The 16,680-nt window shown below is 40.8% G+C and overlaps 1 protein-coding gene across 1 annotated transcript in view; it reads left to right on the top strand.

Moving 5' to 3' along the window:
- LOC125447730 (ras-related protein ORAB-1-like) overlaps positions 1-15,280 on the top strand; it is a 30,868-nt gene extending 15,588 nt beyond the window's left edge. Inside the window, exons 3-6 of the mRNA XM_048522377.2 lie at positions 4,343-4,438; positions 6,602-6,697; positions 9,367-9,498; positions 11,382-15,280. Of these exons, the coding sequence (XP_048378334.1) occupies positions 4,343-4,438; positions 6,602-6,697; positions 9,367-9,498; positions 11,382-11,582 (525 nt within the window). The 3' untranslated portion in view covers positions 11,583-15,280. The remainder of the gene's footprint in view (positions 1-4,342; positions 4,439-6,601; positions 6,698-9,366; positions 9,499-11,381) is intronic.
- Positions 15,281-16,680: the final 1,400 nt, after the last annotated feature.

Here is a 16,680-nt window from a genome sequence, read left to right as displayed (position 1 = left end):
TTTACACTTCCAACTCTTCTATAGGGCTCTGGAACTTGGGATAAACATAGCTGGCATTTCAAGACTCCTCAAACAGCAAATGCCATTTCAGACATTGTCAGCAAGAGGCTAGACATACTAAGTCTTTGAATCAGCTCATGGCATTAGTGTTGACCTTGCTCTTTGAGGTGTGTGGGGGTACTGGTGACCCTAAAATACAGAACAGATGTCAGTGCTCGAAGACTTTTAAGAAAAACTAACTTAGAGCAAATTCCTGCATGAAGTGAATTCAAGAATACTTCTGAAGAGGCAGAAGTATTGAAATGTTCAAGGACCACTTCCACCCTGTCAGAAACCTGCCAGATGTGATGAATGCAGGCTTATCAGCCAAAGATTCTCAACCAATGATGCTACTTTCTAGGTGGGCAAGCATACTTATCAGTGCACAATTGTTTGAAAGCAAATATTAAAGTTAAACTGTGGAATGCATAATTGACCATGGTACTAAAGTGGAGAATGTGCAGTAGGCATTCCACTCCCGCACATCCCAGATGTCCAAGGACTGCAACTCTTTCCCCCCCCCCCCCCCCTGTGGTCGAACACCCTTGACCGTGTTTCCTGCAACACATCCCTCTCTCCCTGCCCCTGCCACAACCGCCCAAAGACGATCCCCCTCATTCTCACACACCACCCCACCAACCTCTGGATACAACGCATCATCCTCTGACACTTCCGCCATCTACAATCCAACCCCACCAAGACACTTTTCTATCCCCACCCCTGTCTGCTTTCCGGAGAGACCACTCTCTCCGTGACTCCCTTGTTCGCTCCACACTGCCCTCCAACCCCACCACACCCAGCACCTTCCCCTGCAACAGCAGGAAATGCTACACTTGCCCCCACACCTCCTCCCTCACCCCTATCCCACACCCCAAGATGTCTTTCCATATTAAGCAGAGGTTCACCTGCACATCTGCCAATGTGGTATACTGCATCCACTGTACCCAGTGTGGCTACCTCTACACTGGGGAAACCAAGCGGAGGCTTGGGGACTGCTTCACAGAACACCTCCGCTTGGTTTGCAATAAACAACTGCACCTCCCAGTCACAAACCACTTCCACTCCCCCTCCCATCCTTTAGATGACATGCCCATCATGGGCCTCCTGCAGTGCCACAATGATGCCACCTGAAGGTTGCAGGAACAGCAACTCATATTCTGCTTGAACCCTGCAGCCTAATGGTATCAACATGGACTTCACCAGCTTCAAAATCTCCCCTTCCTCCCCCCCCCCCCCCACTGCATCCCAAAACCAGCCCAGTTCATCCCCTCTCCCCACTGCACCACACAACCAGCCCAGCTCTTCCCCCTCCACCCACTGCATCCCAAAACCAGTCCAGCCTGTCTCTGCCTCCCTAACCTGTTCTTCCTCTCACCCATCCCTTCCTCCCACCCCAAGCCACACCTCCATCTCCTACCTACTAACCTCATCCCACCTCCTTGACCTGTCCATCTTCCCTGGACTGACCTATTCCCTCCCTACCTCCCCACCTATACTCTCCTCCCCACTATCTTCTTTTCTCCATCTTCAGTCCACCTCCCCCTCTCTCCCTATTTATTCCAGAACCCTCACCCCATCCCCCCCCTCTCTGAAGGGTCTAGGCCCAAAATGTCAGCTTTTGCACTCCTGAGATGCTGCTGGGCCTGCTGTGTTCATCCAGCCTCTCTCTCATTATAATGTGCAGTACTTCTCAGCAGCCTCCATCTTTCAGCTATTGAAATGCAAATGGTGTATGCTGTTGCTTTCATGCAGTGAGGGAGTTGTTTAGATTGGTAGAGATCCTTTGTGCCAGTCCACAAGACTTCTGCCAGCAACAGACTGCTGGCTACAAGAGAATTTAACAATGTCCACAGCCTAGTTAGCATTTCTTGGCCTTCCATTGTTGCCCTTAAAGATGAGCTGCTGTAGGTTGACCCACAATGTCATTAGGGAAGGAATTGTCATATTTTGACAGTATGTTGATATTTCTGGTTTAGATTGAGTTAACAAAAGGTGTCTAAAGCCAAGAGCCTAACTAGACTGGTTGGTGGGTAGCTGAACAGCTTGTGGGTACAAATTCGGCCTTTGAACTAAAAGGCTAGTTGTGGTCTTGTAAAATACCTAAAGCTCTAAACCAGAACATTTTAGTTGTAATCTGGCTTTGAACCAATAAGTCAGACCTCAAACTTGAGCCTGTGCTGATGCCTCCTGGTGAAGCGCAAAACCAAAGGTCAAGATCAGAACTGAAGGAAATAGAAACTACAGCATTCTGTTCAAACCCACTTCTATTTCAGGATACTAGCAATGTAGAGTTTACCCTTGACCACTTCAAATTTTTGAAGCCTGTTACTTAGTGTCTTAATAGTAAAAACAGGCTGCCATTGTTGCAACAAGCAACTAATCTCCAAGATGAATTAATGCTGTTTTTGTTAATGAATTGCATTGGTTTTTCCAGTGTCTTCTACCATAACACCAATTCTGGCATCTCAACTGCTACAAGGGAGGTGAAGTTTGCTGTAGCTAATGTTGATAATTCAGTGGTTAACAATTACTCTAGAAGTTAAATGCACTATACCTGGGTGTGGTAAACAGGTATGCTGGACACTTTGCATACTTATCAATTTTTATATCTAGTTCAAGAATAGTAAGCCTGGGTTTCTGGCATACTATCTCCATTGAGACATTGTTTTAGATTAGATTTCCCTACAGCGTGGAAACCAGGCCCTTTTTGGCCCAACAAGTCCACACTGCCCCTTGCAGCATCCCACCCAGACCAATTTCTTCTCTTTCCTTCCTCTTCTCCCCCAAACCCCCACACCCCTGAACACTAGACAATTTTTAGCATGGCCAACCCACCTAACCTGCACATCTTTGGACTGAGAGGAAACCAGAGCACTAGGAGGAAACCCACCCAGACATGGGGAATGTGCAAACTCCATACAGACAGTCATCTGAGGTGGGAATCAAACTCGGGTCCCTGCTGCTGAGGCTGCAGTACTAACCACTGAGCCACTGTGCTGCCCTAAGTGCTCTCCTGGACTTGCAAGTTCCAGCTACAGCTAGTATGCTGTGTTAAATCACTAAGGCTTTATCTTACTCCACTTTCTTGGTCAAATAATAGCTTTTGGTTCGAGTGCAAAAATACTTGGGAGGGAAAAATCAACTCTTCATTCTTGGAGTTACATCTGAAGTTTGGTGTTTAAAGTATGAACTAGTTGTTCAGCTGTGGTGTTTAATTCCCAGTCAATTCAAGGCATTGAATCAGCTTACTCTAGTTGAGGTTGACAGTGAGGTAGGGTAGTGAATAGTGGAAAAATTCTGCTTTGGGATTCTCCAAGAATCCCAGTAGTTTCATCTGGTTTTATCATGGAAGCATATGGTGAACCTACAAATCCCTATTTCAAGGACTTTTCATAATTTCTGACGCTTTGGATTCACCTTGCATTCAAGGAGTTCCTTTTAAACTTTCAAACCAAGTCCATAATGATCCTGCTCAAGCCAGACCTCAAGGAAGCACATGGGGTTAGAGACCATGTCACTTTAGTCTTGATGGAAATTGTAGCTTTCAATGAAAGGCTTATTTTGGATCAAAGTATGAATTATTCTAATGATTCATTAACCCTTGAATTTTGGGCATTGAGGTTGGAGTTCATCCTGAAGTCCGGTTTGTAGCTCTTCACTGCAATCAACAAAAACTGAGCAGTAATTCTCATTGTTCATGACTTTCCTTTTAAATTCCCCAGCACTAATCAGATACTGTCCCTGTCTAGTTCAATGCTCTTCACCACTGAGTCTGCTTCCCTAAGACAAGTCTGAAATTTCAAGTGTGGCACTCTTAACTGCAGTCTTGGAATTTCATGTCTGTAGAATTGCTCAGTTTTTAATTTGAGGTAGTTTCCTTTTGGTAATGTTTGATCATGTTTTGTTTTTTACCTCAGTGCCTAGATACTAGTCAGTAAGTCAACTACATGAACCATCAGAGACATCGTTAGTTGCTTTCATCTTAAAGTTCTCAACTGAATTGCATTCTTAAGAGCCCCCCCCCCCCCCCCCCCCGCCACCCCAGAGTTGCTAGTTTCTATAACTAAACCACTGATTATTTTGTAGATCAGGTTTTAGTCACAACTTATTTTTAAACAGGAAATTGGAGCAATTTCAATTTGTAACTTCTAGATTGCTATTTTGGATGATCCAGAAATATGAACACTGCCTTTTGTATTTGTAATGAAGTTTTGGTACTGACAAATTTCAGGTAGCTGAAGCCTTCTGGGAGGAATCAGATGAATGTTGGATTGTTGAATATCTCCCTCCACTTTCTTTTTAGGATGATACATACACTGAAAGCTACATAAGTACAATTGGTGTTGACTTCAAAATCCGGACCATAGAATTAGAGGGTAAAACCATCAAGTTACAGATTGTAAGTATGTCTGTCTGGAATATAGTCTGGCATTGTTTTATTGACTAAGTTCAAGGTCAATTAGTACAAATGACAGCAAACTTTAAGTCTGTCAAGCTTGAATAATTGCTGTTGCAAAAATTGCAAGAGAACTTGATTGGACCCATGGGTGGTGTTACTTTGGCTAGAGGTACAATAATTTATGCACTTGCAGTAGGGTGAAGTATATTGAATATTTGCTTACATTTTGAATTGGCTAACACCTGTGCAGTGGAATGGTTACTTGGCTTTAAGTTCTGGTTTAGATTAGGGGAAGGCCATAGCCTTGTTATCCTGACCAAACTAGTGTGGAGACTTAAATTTGTTTTGATATACAAGATTTCATCCTTGTTACTTGAGCAACCCTTCAGTTCTAAGGGATTTTCTCAATCTGTCAGGTTAACTTTGCTACAAAGACTACCTGAACTGTTTGGGTCACTGTTACTGGAAGAAATAAACCTATTCAAACTGCTGTGACACAGCTAATGTCACTTGTAACAGGGTTATATTTGAGCTGGATGGGATAGTCTCCAAAAAAGAGCCAACTGGTATTAAAATTCCCCTTTTGTATTCCAAAAGAACAGGCTGAGACTCTGGTCTTGGCCTGTGTATGTGAAGGTGAATAAGCTCAGTCTTAAAATTATTGCAAAAATTCTATTCTAAACAGTGAAATTCTTCAATTGAATAGCATGTTGATAGCCTTCATATCAAAGGCTAGATGAACCTGTTCAAGGCATTGCTTCCAATTGCCTTAAGGTAGTCAGTGATGAAAATGAGTGAAGACTATACAGCTGTCACAACATGGTGACATTGAGTAGAGGAAGAATGTCAGGATTCATCATTAGAAGCAGTGCATGGTTGAAGGAGATGCTTTTACTGACCCTTGTTTTGATTAGGGTAGGTTGGTCACTGCTAGTCTAGTACCTTGTATCCCTTAGTTGCTCTGAACTGGAGTGGAAACAAAGGCTTGCTGTGATCACCACCTCTTTTTGTTCTAAAGGTGTGGAAGATATTTTGGCTTTAAAGAATAGGCAAAGACTCCCCTAGCAATTACAATCCAGCTAAACTGCAAGGTTTTGGCTTTAAATTGGGAAAGGCTATCAATGGTGTTTGTTGCTTGTACAAGCAACAACAGATTTGCCTTCCCTAAAGGTAATGGGGATTGAGTACTGCCTACAATCTGCCCCAGACTAGTTAACAACTTTGGGGCTTGTGGAATAGGAGGGTCAATTGGCAACTGAATAAAGCCAAAAGACAGGTTGTGGTAAATTAAGCTTTTAAGCTGGTAAGATTTTGTTTCCCACAACTTGCTACCGGACAAGTTTTCTGCTCTATACATGATTTGACATCAAGTATTTCCAAGTGGCAAATTGTTTTAACATGATACAAATGCCTGCAACATGAAAGCTGAGAATGAGCAGGCAGTGATAAATATCTCCCAGTGCTGTTGAATACAAAAGCAGGGGAGGTTTTAAATCTTAAATTTCAGTTGGGGCCTGAATACTTTGTCCAGTTGTGGCCTCCCCATGTTGTCGATGTGAGACACCTGGAGAGGTTTACAGAGGTAACCAGAATCCTTCCTGGGATGAAGGATTGGGTTGGAAAGCTGAGATTGTGTCCTCCATGGAGGACACAATTTGAAAGCAGCTCTTGATGTATGGAAGGTTGACCTGTTTGGAAGGTAGACCTCTAACTGATCCTGTAAAAGTGAAGATTCATGAGAACATGGAACTCCCTCACTAATGTACCTTCAAGATGAAGCTGATTTTAATGATGCCAAATGCTTTCCTAGGCAACTTTCAGAGACCCAGTTGCTTAAAGATTTAGAAGGAACTAAAGGGCAGCATTTTGCCAAAGGATGGCTCATGGAATGAGCTGCCAGAAAGTGGAGGCAACTGATACAGTAGCAACATTTTGAGGCATCTGGTTAGGTATATTAAAAGGAATGGTTTGAGGGCATATGGGCTAAGTGCTGGCAAGTAGGACTAAACTTATTTGGGATATTTGGTTGACACATTCAAGTGAGGTCAAAGGGTATGTTTGTGCTGTACATCTGTCTTTATAAATCATTAGCATTCAAGTTATCTTGTGTCACTGGGTCCTAATTTGAAAATTGTTTTTAAACAAGTTTTAACATGTTTTCAGTGGGATACAGCAGGACAAGAGCGATTCAGGACCATCACTTCCAGTTACTACAGAGGAGCACATGGGATTATTATTGTGTATGATGTCACAGACCAGGTAGGATGGCATTAATCACCTGGTTTGGCATAGTGTGGCAAGAGTTACAATAGAAAAGGGACAGTTCTCTGCTCTTGTGTAAGGAATGATGTACATAGCTAAAACTATCCTATTGGCTATTGAGTTGAAGATCAGGCTATCTTTTCAGTCTTGAGCTTCATACACTAGTCTGCAACATCAGACTACACTAGGAACCTAGAATAGATGGCTTTGACTGCCTTAAAAGTAACTTGAGAAATCTCTTAATTACCTGGTCTGAAATGTCTCTTCGGAGTTAAAGTTGGACAGCTGAGAACTTAGAATGGTGCATACCACTCATTATGTCATTTGAGGTACTGTATTGCCAATTCTAAACAAGATGCAGAGTTTTCAAATCTAACTTCTCAATTGTTTTGCCTCCATTCAGTTTGAATCATGTGAAAGAAAATCCAAATTTTGCACTGTTTGCAATTCTGATTTGATTCTAGAGTTTTTGGTAAGGGTGTCAGTCCAGACACCAGTTCTCCCTAGACTCTAAAATCACAATCCTGAATTTCTGTGCATATACTGTGTAGAAAGACCCTACAACCAAAGTGATTTGTGTTAAAGGACAAGTATCCTAATTTCATCCCTGTCGGTCTTAAACTGATTTTCAAATATTGTTAATAGATATGGAGTTTTTCTACTTGATTCACTTCTCCCCTTCTATTCTAACCTTCTGCACCTGTTCTTGTTTTAGACCTTTCATCCCTTCTTTCCATTGTACTTTGTCATTAAGTGTGTAAAACACAGCTTGAATTGCTGTAATTTCATGAGACTTTCTCTTGTGCTGCAAACTGGCTTTTCTTTGGCAGGCCCCTCTGCTGTAATCCCAATGTTTATGCTCCACTCGGCCTCCTTCCTTACCTAACAACTGAATTGACCCTTCTTCCATATGTAGTTGGCTCTTGGATCAATACTATCTGCTGATCTCTGGAGGTTCTTGGAGCTAATTAAGCCTTTGGCTTTGTATGTGGGAGATTATATCTCACTTTGTTAATTTATTTGAAGTGACCAGGAAGGTGGTTGAGGGCAGGGCAGTAGTTAGTCTATATGGATTTTCCTTAAGGTTCCACATCATAGGCTGCTCTAGAAGGGTAGATCACAGGGAATCCAGGGAGAACTGGCAAAATAAATACACAACTGAATTGATGGTAGGAAGCAGAGGGTAATGCTAGCAGGCTGCTTGTCTAACTGGAGGCCTGTGACTGTCTCAGGTCAATGCTGGGCCCATAGCTGTCAGTATTCTATAATCCATGACTTGGATGAGATCACAAAAGGTATAATTAAGCTTGCAGATAACATTAAATGGGTATCCTGGACAAGTGAGGAAGGTTCAGAAATTGCAATAGGATCTTGATCAGCTGGGGAAGTGGGCTGAAATGGCAAATGGACTTCAACATAAGTTGAGGGTGCTGACTTTCCAAAATGCAAATCCAAGTAGGAGTTTCGTGACAAATAAGGCCTTGAGTAGTGGACCAGGGAAACCTTAGTTCAGGTGCACAGTTCTAAGTGGGGTCATAGGTAGACAGCAGTGAAGGAGGTTTCTGGCACACTGGCTTTCAGTCAGGGCATTGAGTATAGAGGTTGGGGAGCTAGTAGTTGTACATGGTGAGGTTGCACTTAGAGTATTGTTCAGTTTTGGTAACCTTCCTATAGGAAGGCTGTTTTGCAACTGGAAGAATGCAGAAATTAACAATGTTGCTGGGGCAGTTGTAAGAGGTTGGACAAGCAAGACTGTCTAGAGAATAAGAGACTTTGGGGGGTGGGGGTAACTTATCAAAGTGTATAAGATACTCCTGGATGGAGTGAATGCACTGACACCCCCCCCCCCCCCTGCCCCCCAAAAGCTTCAAAAGCCTTTGAGGGGAAAGAATACATGGGAACCTGAGGGTGGTAAGCATATGGAATGAGCTGCCAGCAAAAGTTGAAGTGGGTACATTCTAAACACTTGAAGGTCTTTGGACAAAGTGTTTAAAGGGTCTGGGCCAAGTGCTAGGAAATGGGCTTGGTCAGCACAGTTCAGACCCAAGGCCCTCTGGCCCATCAAATCTGCACCAGACAAACCACCTAACTAATCTCATCTCTTTTCAGCACCTTCCTCTTCCAACCCCCTTCTTCCCCCCCCTATTTCTACATCAATGTGCTTGCTCTCTGCCCCCCATCTATACCCCCTCAATTGTTTTCTTCCCCCCCCCTGCCTGCTACTTTAAGGGAAACAAGTGAGTCTTGCTTCAAAACTGCAGCATCTTAGAACAAAAAGCTTCAACTAGAAGACTTTGGTCTGAGCTGACTGCACCCAGCCAGGTGGCTGCTTTTTTGTTCCAACTTGAACTGTTTCTTAGACTGCCCAGCATTTGTTCTCCCAACTAGAACCAGGATAAAACACTCTTAAAACCATATCAGACAATACCAGAAGTTTCATCCTTGTGTATCCCAGATTACCCTGACCTTTCTTTCATGACAAATGTATCCTGTCTACAGTAGGGGTACAGCAGCTTGCTGAAATTAAAATAACACCAGTGTTTCTCCCCCCCCTGCCATTGGAAGCCACATAAAACATGATAGCAATTTAAAGCTGCTTGACTACTTGCTGTGGTGACACATGGTTGTTGTGTGATTTGACACTTTGGTATTTTTGCACTTTGCAGGATTCCTTCAATAATGTTAAACAGTGGTTGGAGGAAATAGCTCGCTATGCCAGTGAAAACGTGAACAAATTATTAGTAGGAAATAAATGTGATTTGACCACTAAAAAAGTAGTAGATTATACTACAGCTAAGGTATGTAAATTAACATGTTTGTGGATCTGATGGGTTTAGTACTCATTAGTAACTTGTTAGTATGGTTTCAGCATGCACTGAAATGGTTTAACTTCTCCCAATTGAACAAGAATACTCCTACATCTACAATCTCAAGCTTTCAAAAACTCAAGATTGTAGGCTCTTGGATACCCCAAGGCACTAGAATATTAAACAAGGTCTGCAGGGGAATCAGTGACACTGCAGACTTGTGCAGCTTAACCTGCTGAGCCTGATTCTTGACTAGAAATTTAAGTAAAGGCTTTGCCTCAAAGCAGACAGAAGAAAAATCTACCCTGGCAGAAATCTCAACACTTCGTTGCATGTTACAAAGGCAGCCCTAGTTACTAGAAGCTATTTAACTTTGGTTTATATTGAAATGGCAAAACTAATTAGACTTGCCCATTTTTGATAGCTGCCTCTGGAGAATTTAAAATACCTGGTTTATTTCCAGATTGTGTGTCTAACAGTCTTTGCATGTATGTTTACTCAAGGTGCCTAGTTACTAACAAGGATGGTGAATCTTTGCATTTTCAGTTGTAGGCCTTCTGGAAGCAAGACTTGTTTTTTGTTTCTGTCTAGACTATCCATCTTGCCTACAAGTGCCAGTTTTCTGAAACTTAATTTTTTAAACTAAAAGCTGGTGGGAATGTAGATAAGTGGCTGCCTTGATCCTAGGTGGCTTTTTAAACTGTGCTAAATATAAATTTCATGCCTGACTTTTTCATAGGCTGATTAGCTATCTCAAATGTTGATGGATAAATGCACATTAGATATGGCTTCAAATTTCACTATTTTGGAGCTCCTTAGACCAACATATTTTTTGCCATTAAGTCACCTTATTGATTTTTAACTCTTCAAACTTCCAGATTGTACAGGTTGATCTAGACCAGCCAATGGTACCATGTCATATGAATTACTGTATTACTACTCCTTGAATAGACATAAGTGTTACTAAACTAAATGGACAAATGTTCTTAATTCTACTTGGTGTCTACACTGGTCACTAGTGCAAAATTTGTCCTTGGTATTTGTAGTTGGGGGTAACTTCTATCTGTACAGATAGATAGCAACCATTGCACTCATCTGAAAAGGGAAACATGTTCTTTAGCCAGAATGTATAAACTAAGCATTCCAGCAAAATACTATGGATAAGAGATTAATATTTTAAAATGGTAACTTGGTCTGTTTCTCTCCCTCCCTTATCTCTTGTCCCTTCATTCTCCAGATTGTTGCAGTCCAAGTACACAGTATTCTGAGCATCTTTTTGAACTCCATTTCTCTCCACAGATGCTCCAGACTTAGTTTCATTGTTTTTCATTCTAAGCAGTTTAAAAACAATGTCCAGAAAGCAAGTCTAATAAAATGGGTACAAAATTAATCTCCAGCTTCTGAGCCACCACTCAGAAATTGGGGCTAGAACTTGTTTAGCAGCAATTTGGAATGTTGAATTGATGTACTAGTGCATACCCAACCCTAACTCTAAAGACAGAGCAAAATATGCCAGATGAACACAGCAGGCCAAGCAGCATCTTAAGAGCAAGGAAGCTGACATTAAGGTGCTGCTTGGCCTGCTGTGTTCATCCAGCTCCACACCTTATCTGAGATTCTCCATCTGCTGTTCCTATTATCTGACTAAAATATGCCAGTGCTTGCATTAAAATTGAATGGCTTTTTAACCAAAATGCCAACATTAGATTTCTAATGAATATCTAGAGCAACAGTCTGATTAATCATCTAGCTGAGTGTTTGCACTCAATCTCAAATCATTCCTAGCTATTAGAAACTTTAGACCTTGGTTCTGGTCTCAATTTTGGGCTTGGATTTCCAAAATTGCTAATACTGCTCTAACACTCTTTTTGTAGGAGTATGCTGATTCTCTCCAAATTCCATTCTTGGAAACCAGTGCAAAAAATGCCACTAATGTTGAACAGGCCTTTGTGACAATGGCTGCTGAAATCAAGAATCGCATGGGCACAGGTCCTACACACAATGATGAGAAGTCTAATGTCCGAATCCAGAGCACTCCATTAAAGCAAGGCAGTGGTGGAGGTGGCTGCTGCTAAGGGCGTTAGTCCAGCAGAGACAGATCTGTTCCTGTGCACAATAAAGTTAAACTTCAACTGCATTCGTCTCCTGACCAGTAATGGTTTTAACATGATGGCCCACTTGATTTGACAATTTTTGGCAGACTTTATGCCCAAAATGGACTTGACCAATTGAAACTCCAGGTAAAATTGTCTTAAACTGTTGCCTTGAATGGTCTTGTGTACTACTGTTTTGAAACACTTGGATTGTGACACTTTTTTGTAGTAGTCAATTTGCCTTCCTATCACATCTTGTCTCCCAAAAAGGGTTTTGTGGATTGGGGTCAAAACTAACCAGAACATCTGATAGCAACATTTGAAGTTCAGCTGCACTAAATATTGCACATCAGCATCCCATCCTTACTGGGCATGGTAGTTGTGGAATTGGGTGAAAGAAGTCCCAATTTGTAAAATCTGGCTTAAATTATTAAACTTTAAGTATTTGGAAATCAGTCCTGAGATTAAATAAACTCTGAATTTTAGCCATAATTTTATCTTGCCCTTAAATTTCCCTCACTGCACTTCTACCTAACAAATTAATCCTGCCCTGTAACAACAAGTTCAGTTGACACTATTCTAAAATGGAGCCATCAAGCTACAACTATGGCAACAGGTCACAATCTTTGCTTTTGAATTCTGTTACTCCCCTCATCACACAACTGGATGACATTTCAATCTGCCCTGATGTCACTGCTGTTTTGCTCATTTTGCAGGAAACAAATCTAAGATTCACTTGGTTGTTCAAGATTCATTTGGGCTAATCTGAGTTGCAAGATCTTTTAAACAATAGTTGACGACTATTTTTAGATGATGCACAAGTTGTGGACTAGATTGGCAAATGGGTCAGTGCTGTCCTCACTGAAGTGAGTACTAAATTTATTTGATCATGATTTGAAGATTACCAGTATTGACAATGGAAATCTGGATGCTTGGTCTGAGCTCAAACTAGATGGAATTGTTTAAAACCAATTTCTTGGCCATTGATCCAACCAGTTTGGCAAGTCTGAGCATGTAGCATAACTTTCTTAAGCCATTATCTCTAGTAAATTGACTAGCTTCTTCGAATCTCTGAATTTGTAACACTCCCAGCAAACTGTTATAACAGTCTCTAGACACTTGTCAATCTTGAGGCTAAAAGATAAATAGGCTGGCAATTTGACAGCTTTAAACTGGCAATCAGTAACAGCTACCTGAAATGCATTCCTTTCACTTAGACCAGATTGGAAGTAGTGTCTATAATGGACCTTCTTTCTCTGCATCCTGTGGGGTACTACTTGTCTGAACAACTAAAGTTGGAAACAATGTAATTTTCCCATGAAGCGATGTGATCTCCAATTATCTACTGCCTCAATTAGTGCTGCAGAAAGGCTAGTTTTGTGCAAATGTAAATATTGCAGTGACCCAGTTTGTAATCTCTGAACATAAGGAATTTTTGCCTGTCAGTTCAAACATGGATACAAATAGATTAAAATCCTAATGGGCAAAAGGCCCGTTCATCCAGTAGTCAGTTTCCAGACATTACTGGTTATAAAGTAGTTTTCATTGGTCTTAATTGTTTTAGGCTATAACTAAAGCTAAATGTTTACCATTCAGTAAGAGTATTGTCAACTAATTTTGGTATCTTGTATGCTGTGACTTTAATTTTTCTTCTCTGCTTTATCCATTCCTTTCTCTATGACCCTCATTCTAACCAAATAGCACAGTTTCTAAACTCTAGATGGTGTAGCAATGGCTGATTTGCCTAATTCCTAATCCATTAAGTTAAAGCATGTTCTGCAAGTGCTAAGCACAAATGATCTGGCTAGTTAGTCCTTGTTCTGTTGGATTGATTTAAAAGCAGCCCTTTTATTTTCTAAGTAGATTTTCCAAAGCAGTTAGAAATGTGATTTCTGTGGATCAGGTTTCCAGTTGCTGCAATTGGAGCTCTTTGTTAAAGCTTGTGCTGAAGCACACTATTCCAATTGCTTTCTTCTATAGGGAGTCTATTTCTCAGTATCTACACTTGTATTTCTCTCCATCTGCTATAATGCTGCCACTTTCCTAATGTCACTTTCAAACTTGCCTCATGATTTTAACCTCTTTGGGGGTAAACTAGTTACCCTATAACTGACTCACTAGTCTGAGAACTGAGCCTCCACTTTGCATTTAATTTAAATCAGCTTAACTTTAATTTAAATTTCAATTGTGAAACTTTCCACTGGAAAAATGAAGTATACAACTCCTTCCAGATTCCAAATGAGATTTGTTCTGTAGTAAGTCTTCTACACGTAGCCTGAAATTTTGAGTTGACCATTCCAATGGGACACAAGTAGGGCCTTGGAACAGTTCTCAACTGAACTCCATGTTTTGTTACGTAAAGTAATGTCATTCTTTCTTCCTCCTTGAACTACTTAAACTATATTCTGCATGTTTCTAGAATAGTGGTGGTTTTGTTGGCTCTTTAAGGATGTTTACAAACTTGCAATGTTTTAATCGAAGTTTTGGGCTAATTTTGCTGTTCTGACACCTGAATGTCAACATGCCAGAGCCACATCTAAAATTTTTTAATGTAAATCTGAATTGCAGCTTTGATCACTTTGCAAAGATTAATCAGTCAGTAGTAACAAATGGCTCCTGTATTTTAAGAGCACTTTCTAGTTCTGGTTTTGACCCTTGCTTTCACAACACTCACTACAGTCTTATGAATAGCTAGCAATCCCAAATGCACTAATTTAAAATGAAGTATTAAATACCATACTAGCTAGTATCTCTATTGGGCAAATGCTAAGTCAGTTAACACTAATCCATTTCTTGCTATTTGCATTGCTGTAAATCTAAGCAGTCATTTGAGTCAGTATTGGGAATGATACCAAGGTCAAATACCAATCATTTTCTCAGTCCTAGGTTGACTAATACTGGTAGTCCTGGTATTTTAAACTTATCCCCAAATCTTTCTAGAGTGTGCAATCTTAACTGTCCTCTAGTAGTATTCACTTCCTTTTTTACTTTTCCAAGGAATTTGCCTTTCTTCAAGAAAGCAACAGCACTGACCTTACGGAGTTATTTAATGTTAACATCCTAAATAGAGACTGTAAGGTTAATTTTAATTAAGATTAACCCAACTCAAAGTGAATGAACAGAAGGGATGGCCTGAAACTTTGAATTTCTATTTGGGTATTTAGCTTAGCATTTAATGTCAAACTAAATCCTTGCATGATCAAATTTCTCATGATTTTATTGTCAAGGCTCTGTACTGATTACTAGCTTCACAGCCAGCCAACTGAACAAATGGTTTATCCTCTGCCATTTAACCTGTGGTAAATGCATAACCAAATTCAAAGCTACCAAAGTACAATATGCAGAATACTCCAGTAGGTGACTGGCCATCCTGGTTGGTTTGGAATAGCTACCAAAATCAGTTGCTGGTGGTGATCTAAAGAGGAATAAACTTAAGCAACCTTTCCCTTGGTACTGTAGTGACTGAGCACCTTGTTGCAATGCTGGCCAACACTTGACACTATGGATTTTATTTCCCTCATCTTCTCTCTTACCACAAAATAGGACAGAATTTAAGTGAATAGTCTGTTTGTACTTGATCTGTATGATTTGTTCCGATTCTCTTGAATAAGATGGTGACCAACTTTCTTGGATTTCTTGTTGATGCTGTCTGATCAAAAATAAAGTCAACTTTCCCTCAAGTCTACTTGTGCATTTGTAAACTTTAGTCATTCAGACTAAATTCATTGCCCATGTACATGATCTTGGCAGGAAAAGGAACACCCTTGGTATGAAACAATTCCACCAAAATAGGACTGATAGGCAAATAAAACTTTAAATTTGCTTGGCTGTGCTGATTATTTCCACTTGTAGCATTTAGCACAGCCTTCTGGGCTTCCTTACATAGATTTCTGTTGTTGGATCTGATCAGATTGACCAGGGCTTCACTAGTACTTGCTCCATTCACTAATATGCCATTCCAGTTGAGTCCCATCACTCATCAGATTGAGTTCTTGACCCTCATGCAAACACTTAAACTTTTCACCCTCCTTAGGTTAGGTTGCATTATTAATTCAGTTAACATGAGTGCAAAGGAATTTGTGGGGGGTGAGGTGTTCAGTGTATATTCAAAGCAAACATAAACTAGCATCTGTTCTACATTAAGTGACAAGATAAAGCTGGGTGCACAGTATGCTAGGATTCAAATGGGCTAAGGACACTAATCTGTCCTACAAATTTGAACTCAGCTGGTGTGGGCAATGTTTAGGTGCCACCTTTACAAAGGACATGTGAATGTTTTGGAATATAAAGGGTTTTCAATTAGTCCAACAATCAGATGAGTGGATGGGAAAATCATTCTCACTAGTAAATGATCTAAGGCTTGGGTAGGAGTTGGAATCCAAGCTTCAGGTGCTATATTGGAAACGGGGGCAAAAGTTACCTGGACACTTTGGTGGGGGAAGTAAATTTTTGATTGTTACCACTTCTGACAGTGAAGGTGAGCCAATGGGGCTACCTGGAACTTTTTGTACATGGACAAAGACAGGGGGTTTTGCCTGCAGAGGATTCAACTGATCTCAGCACTAGTAGAGGGCCAGGTGGGGTGGGCCTAACTAAAATGTATTAGTGGTGGGATCAGTAACTTTTCTAATCTTATTTCTTCTAATCTCACTCTTCAAAAATGTCAAAATTGAGGGTGTCTCAGCTGGTGAGGAACATAAACATCAGGAATCAGTGGTCCATCTCATTATTAAAGACATAGTAGATTTGTTCTGGTGACGGGCATATAAGCAGACAGGAGTTGTTCATCTCTTTCTGGCTTGGCTTAACTTGTGATTGAGCTATGGACAACCTGCCAGAACACGAATTAGAGAGACCAGGAGGTGAGGCTTAGTGAACCTGGTCAATTTAAAGTAGACTTCAAGAGTAACTAGCAACTTAGACAAATCAAACTGGCAAATGCAGTCCCCGAATCGGTGAGGTGTTTTTTCCTAGATTACATTGGAGCCTACTTTGGAGCAGGCTATTCTAGATCAGGTAATATATTATATAACATGACAACAGGATTGGTGATTCTCTAATAGTGCATCTAGAAAGGAAT

The sequence above is a fragment of the Stegostoma tigrinum genome, chromosome 39 (assembly GCF_030684315.1).
Source record: "Stegostoma tigrinum isolate sSteTig4 chromosome 39, sSteTig4.hap1, whole genome shotgun sequence".
NCBI lineage: Eukaryota > Metazoa > Chordata > Chondrichthyes > Orectolobiformes > Stegostomatidae > Stegostoma > Stegostoma tigrinum.
The sequence above is the reverse complement of the archived record's forward strand: the minus strand, read 5'-3'. Positions and strand labels throughout refer to the sequence as shown.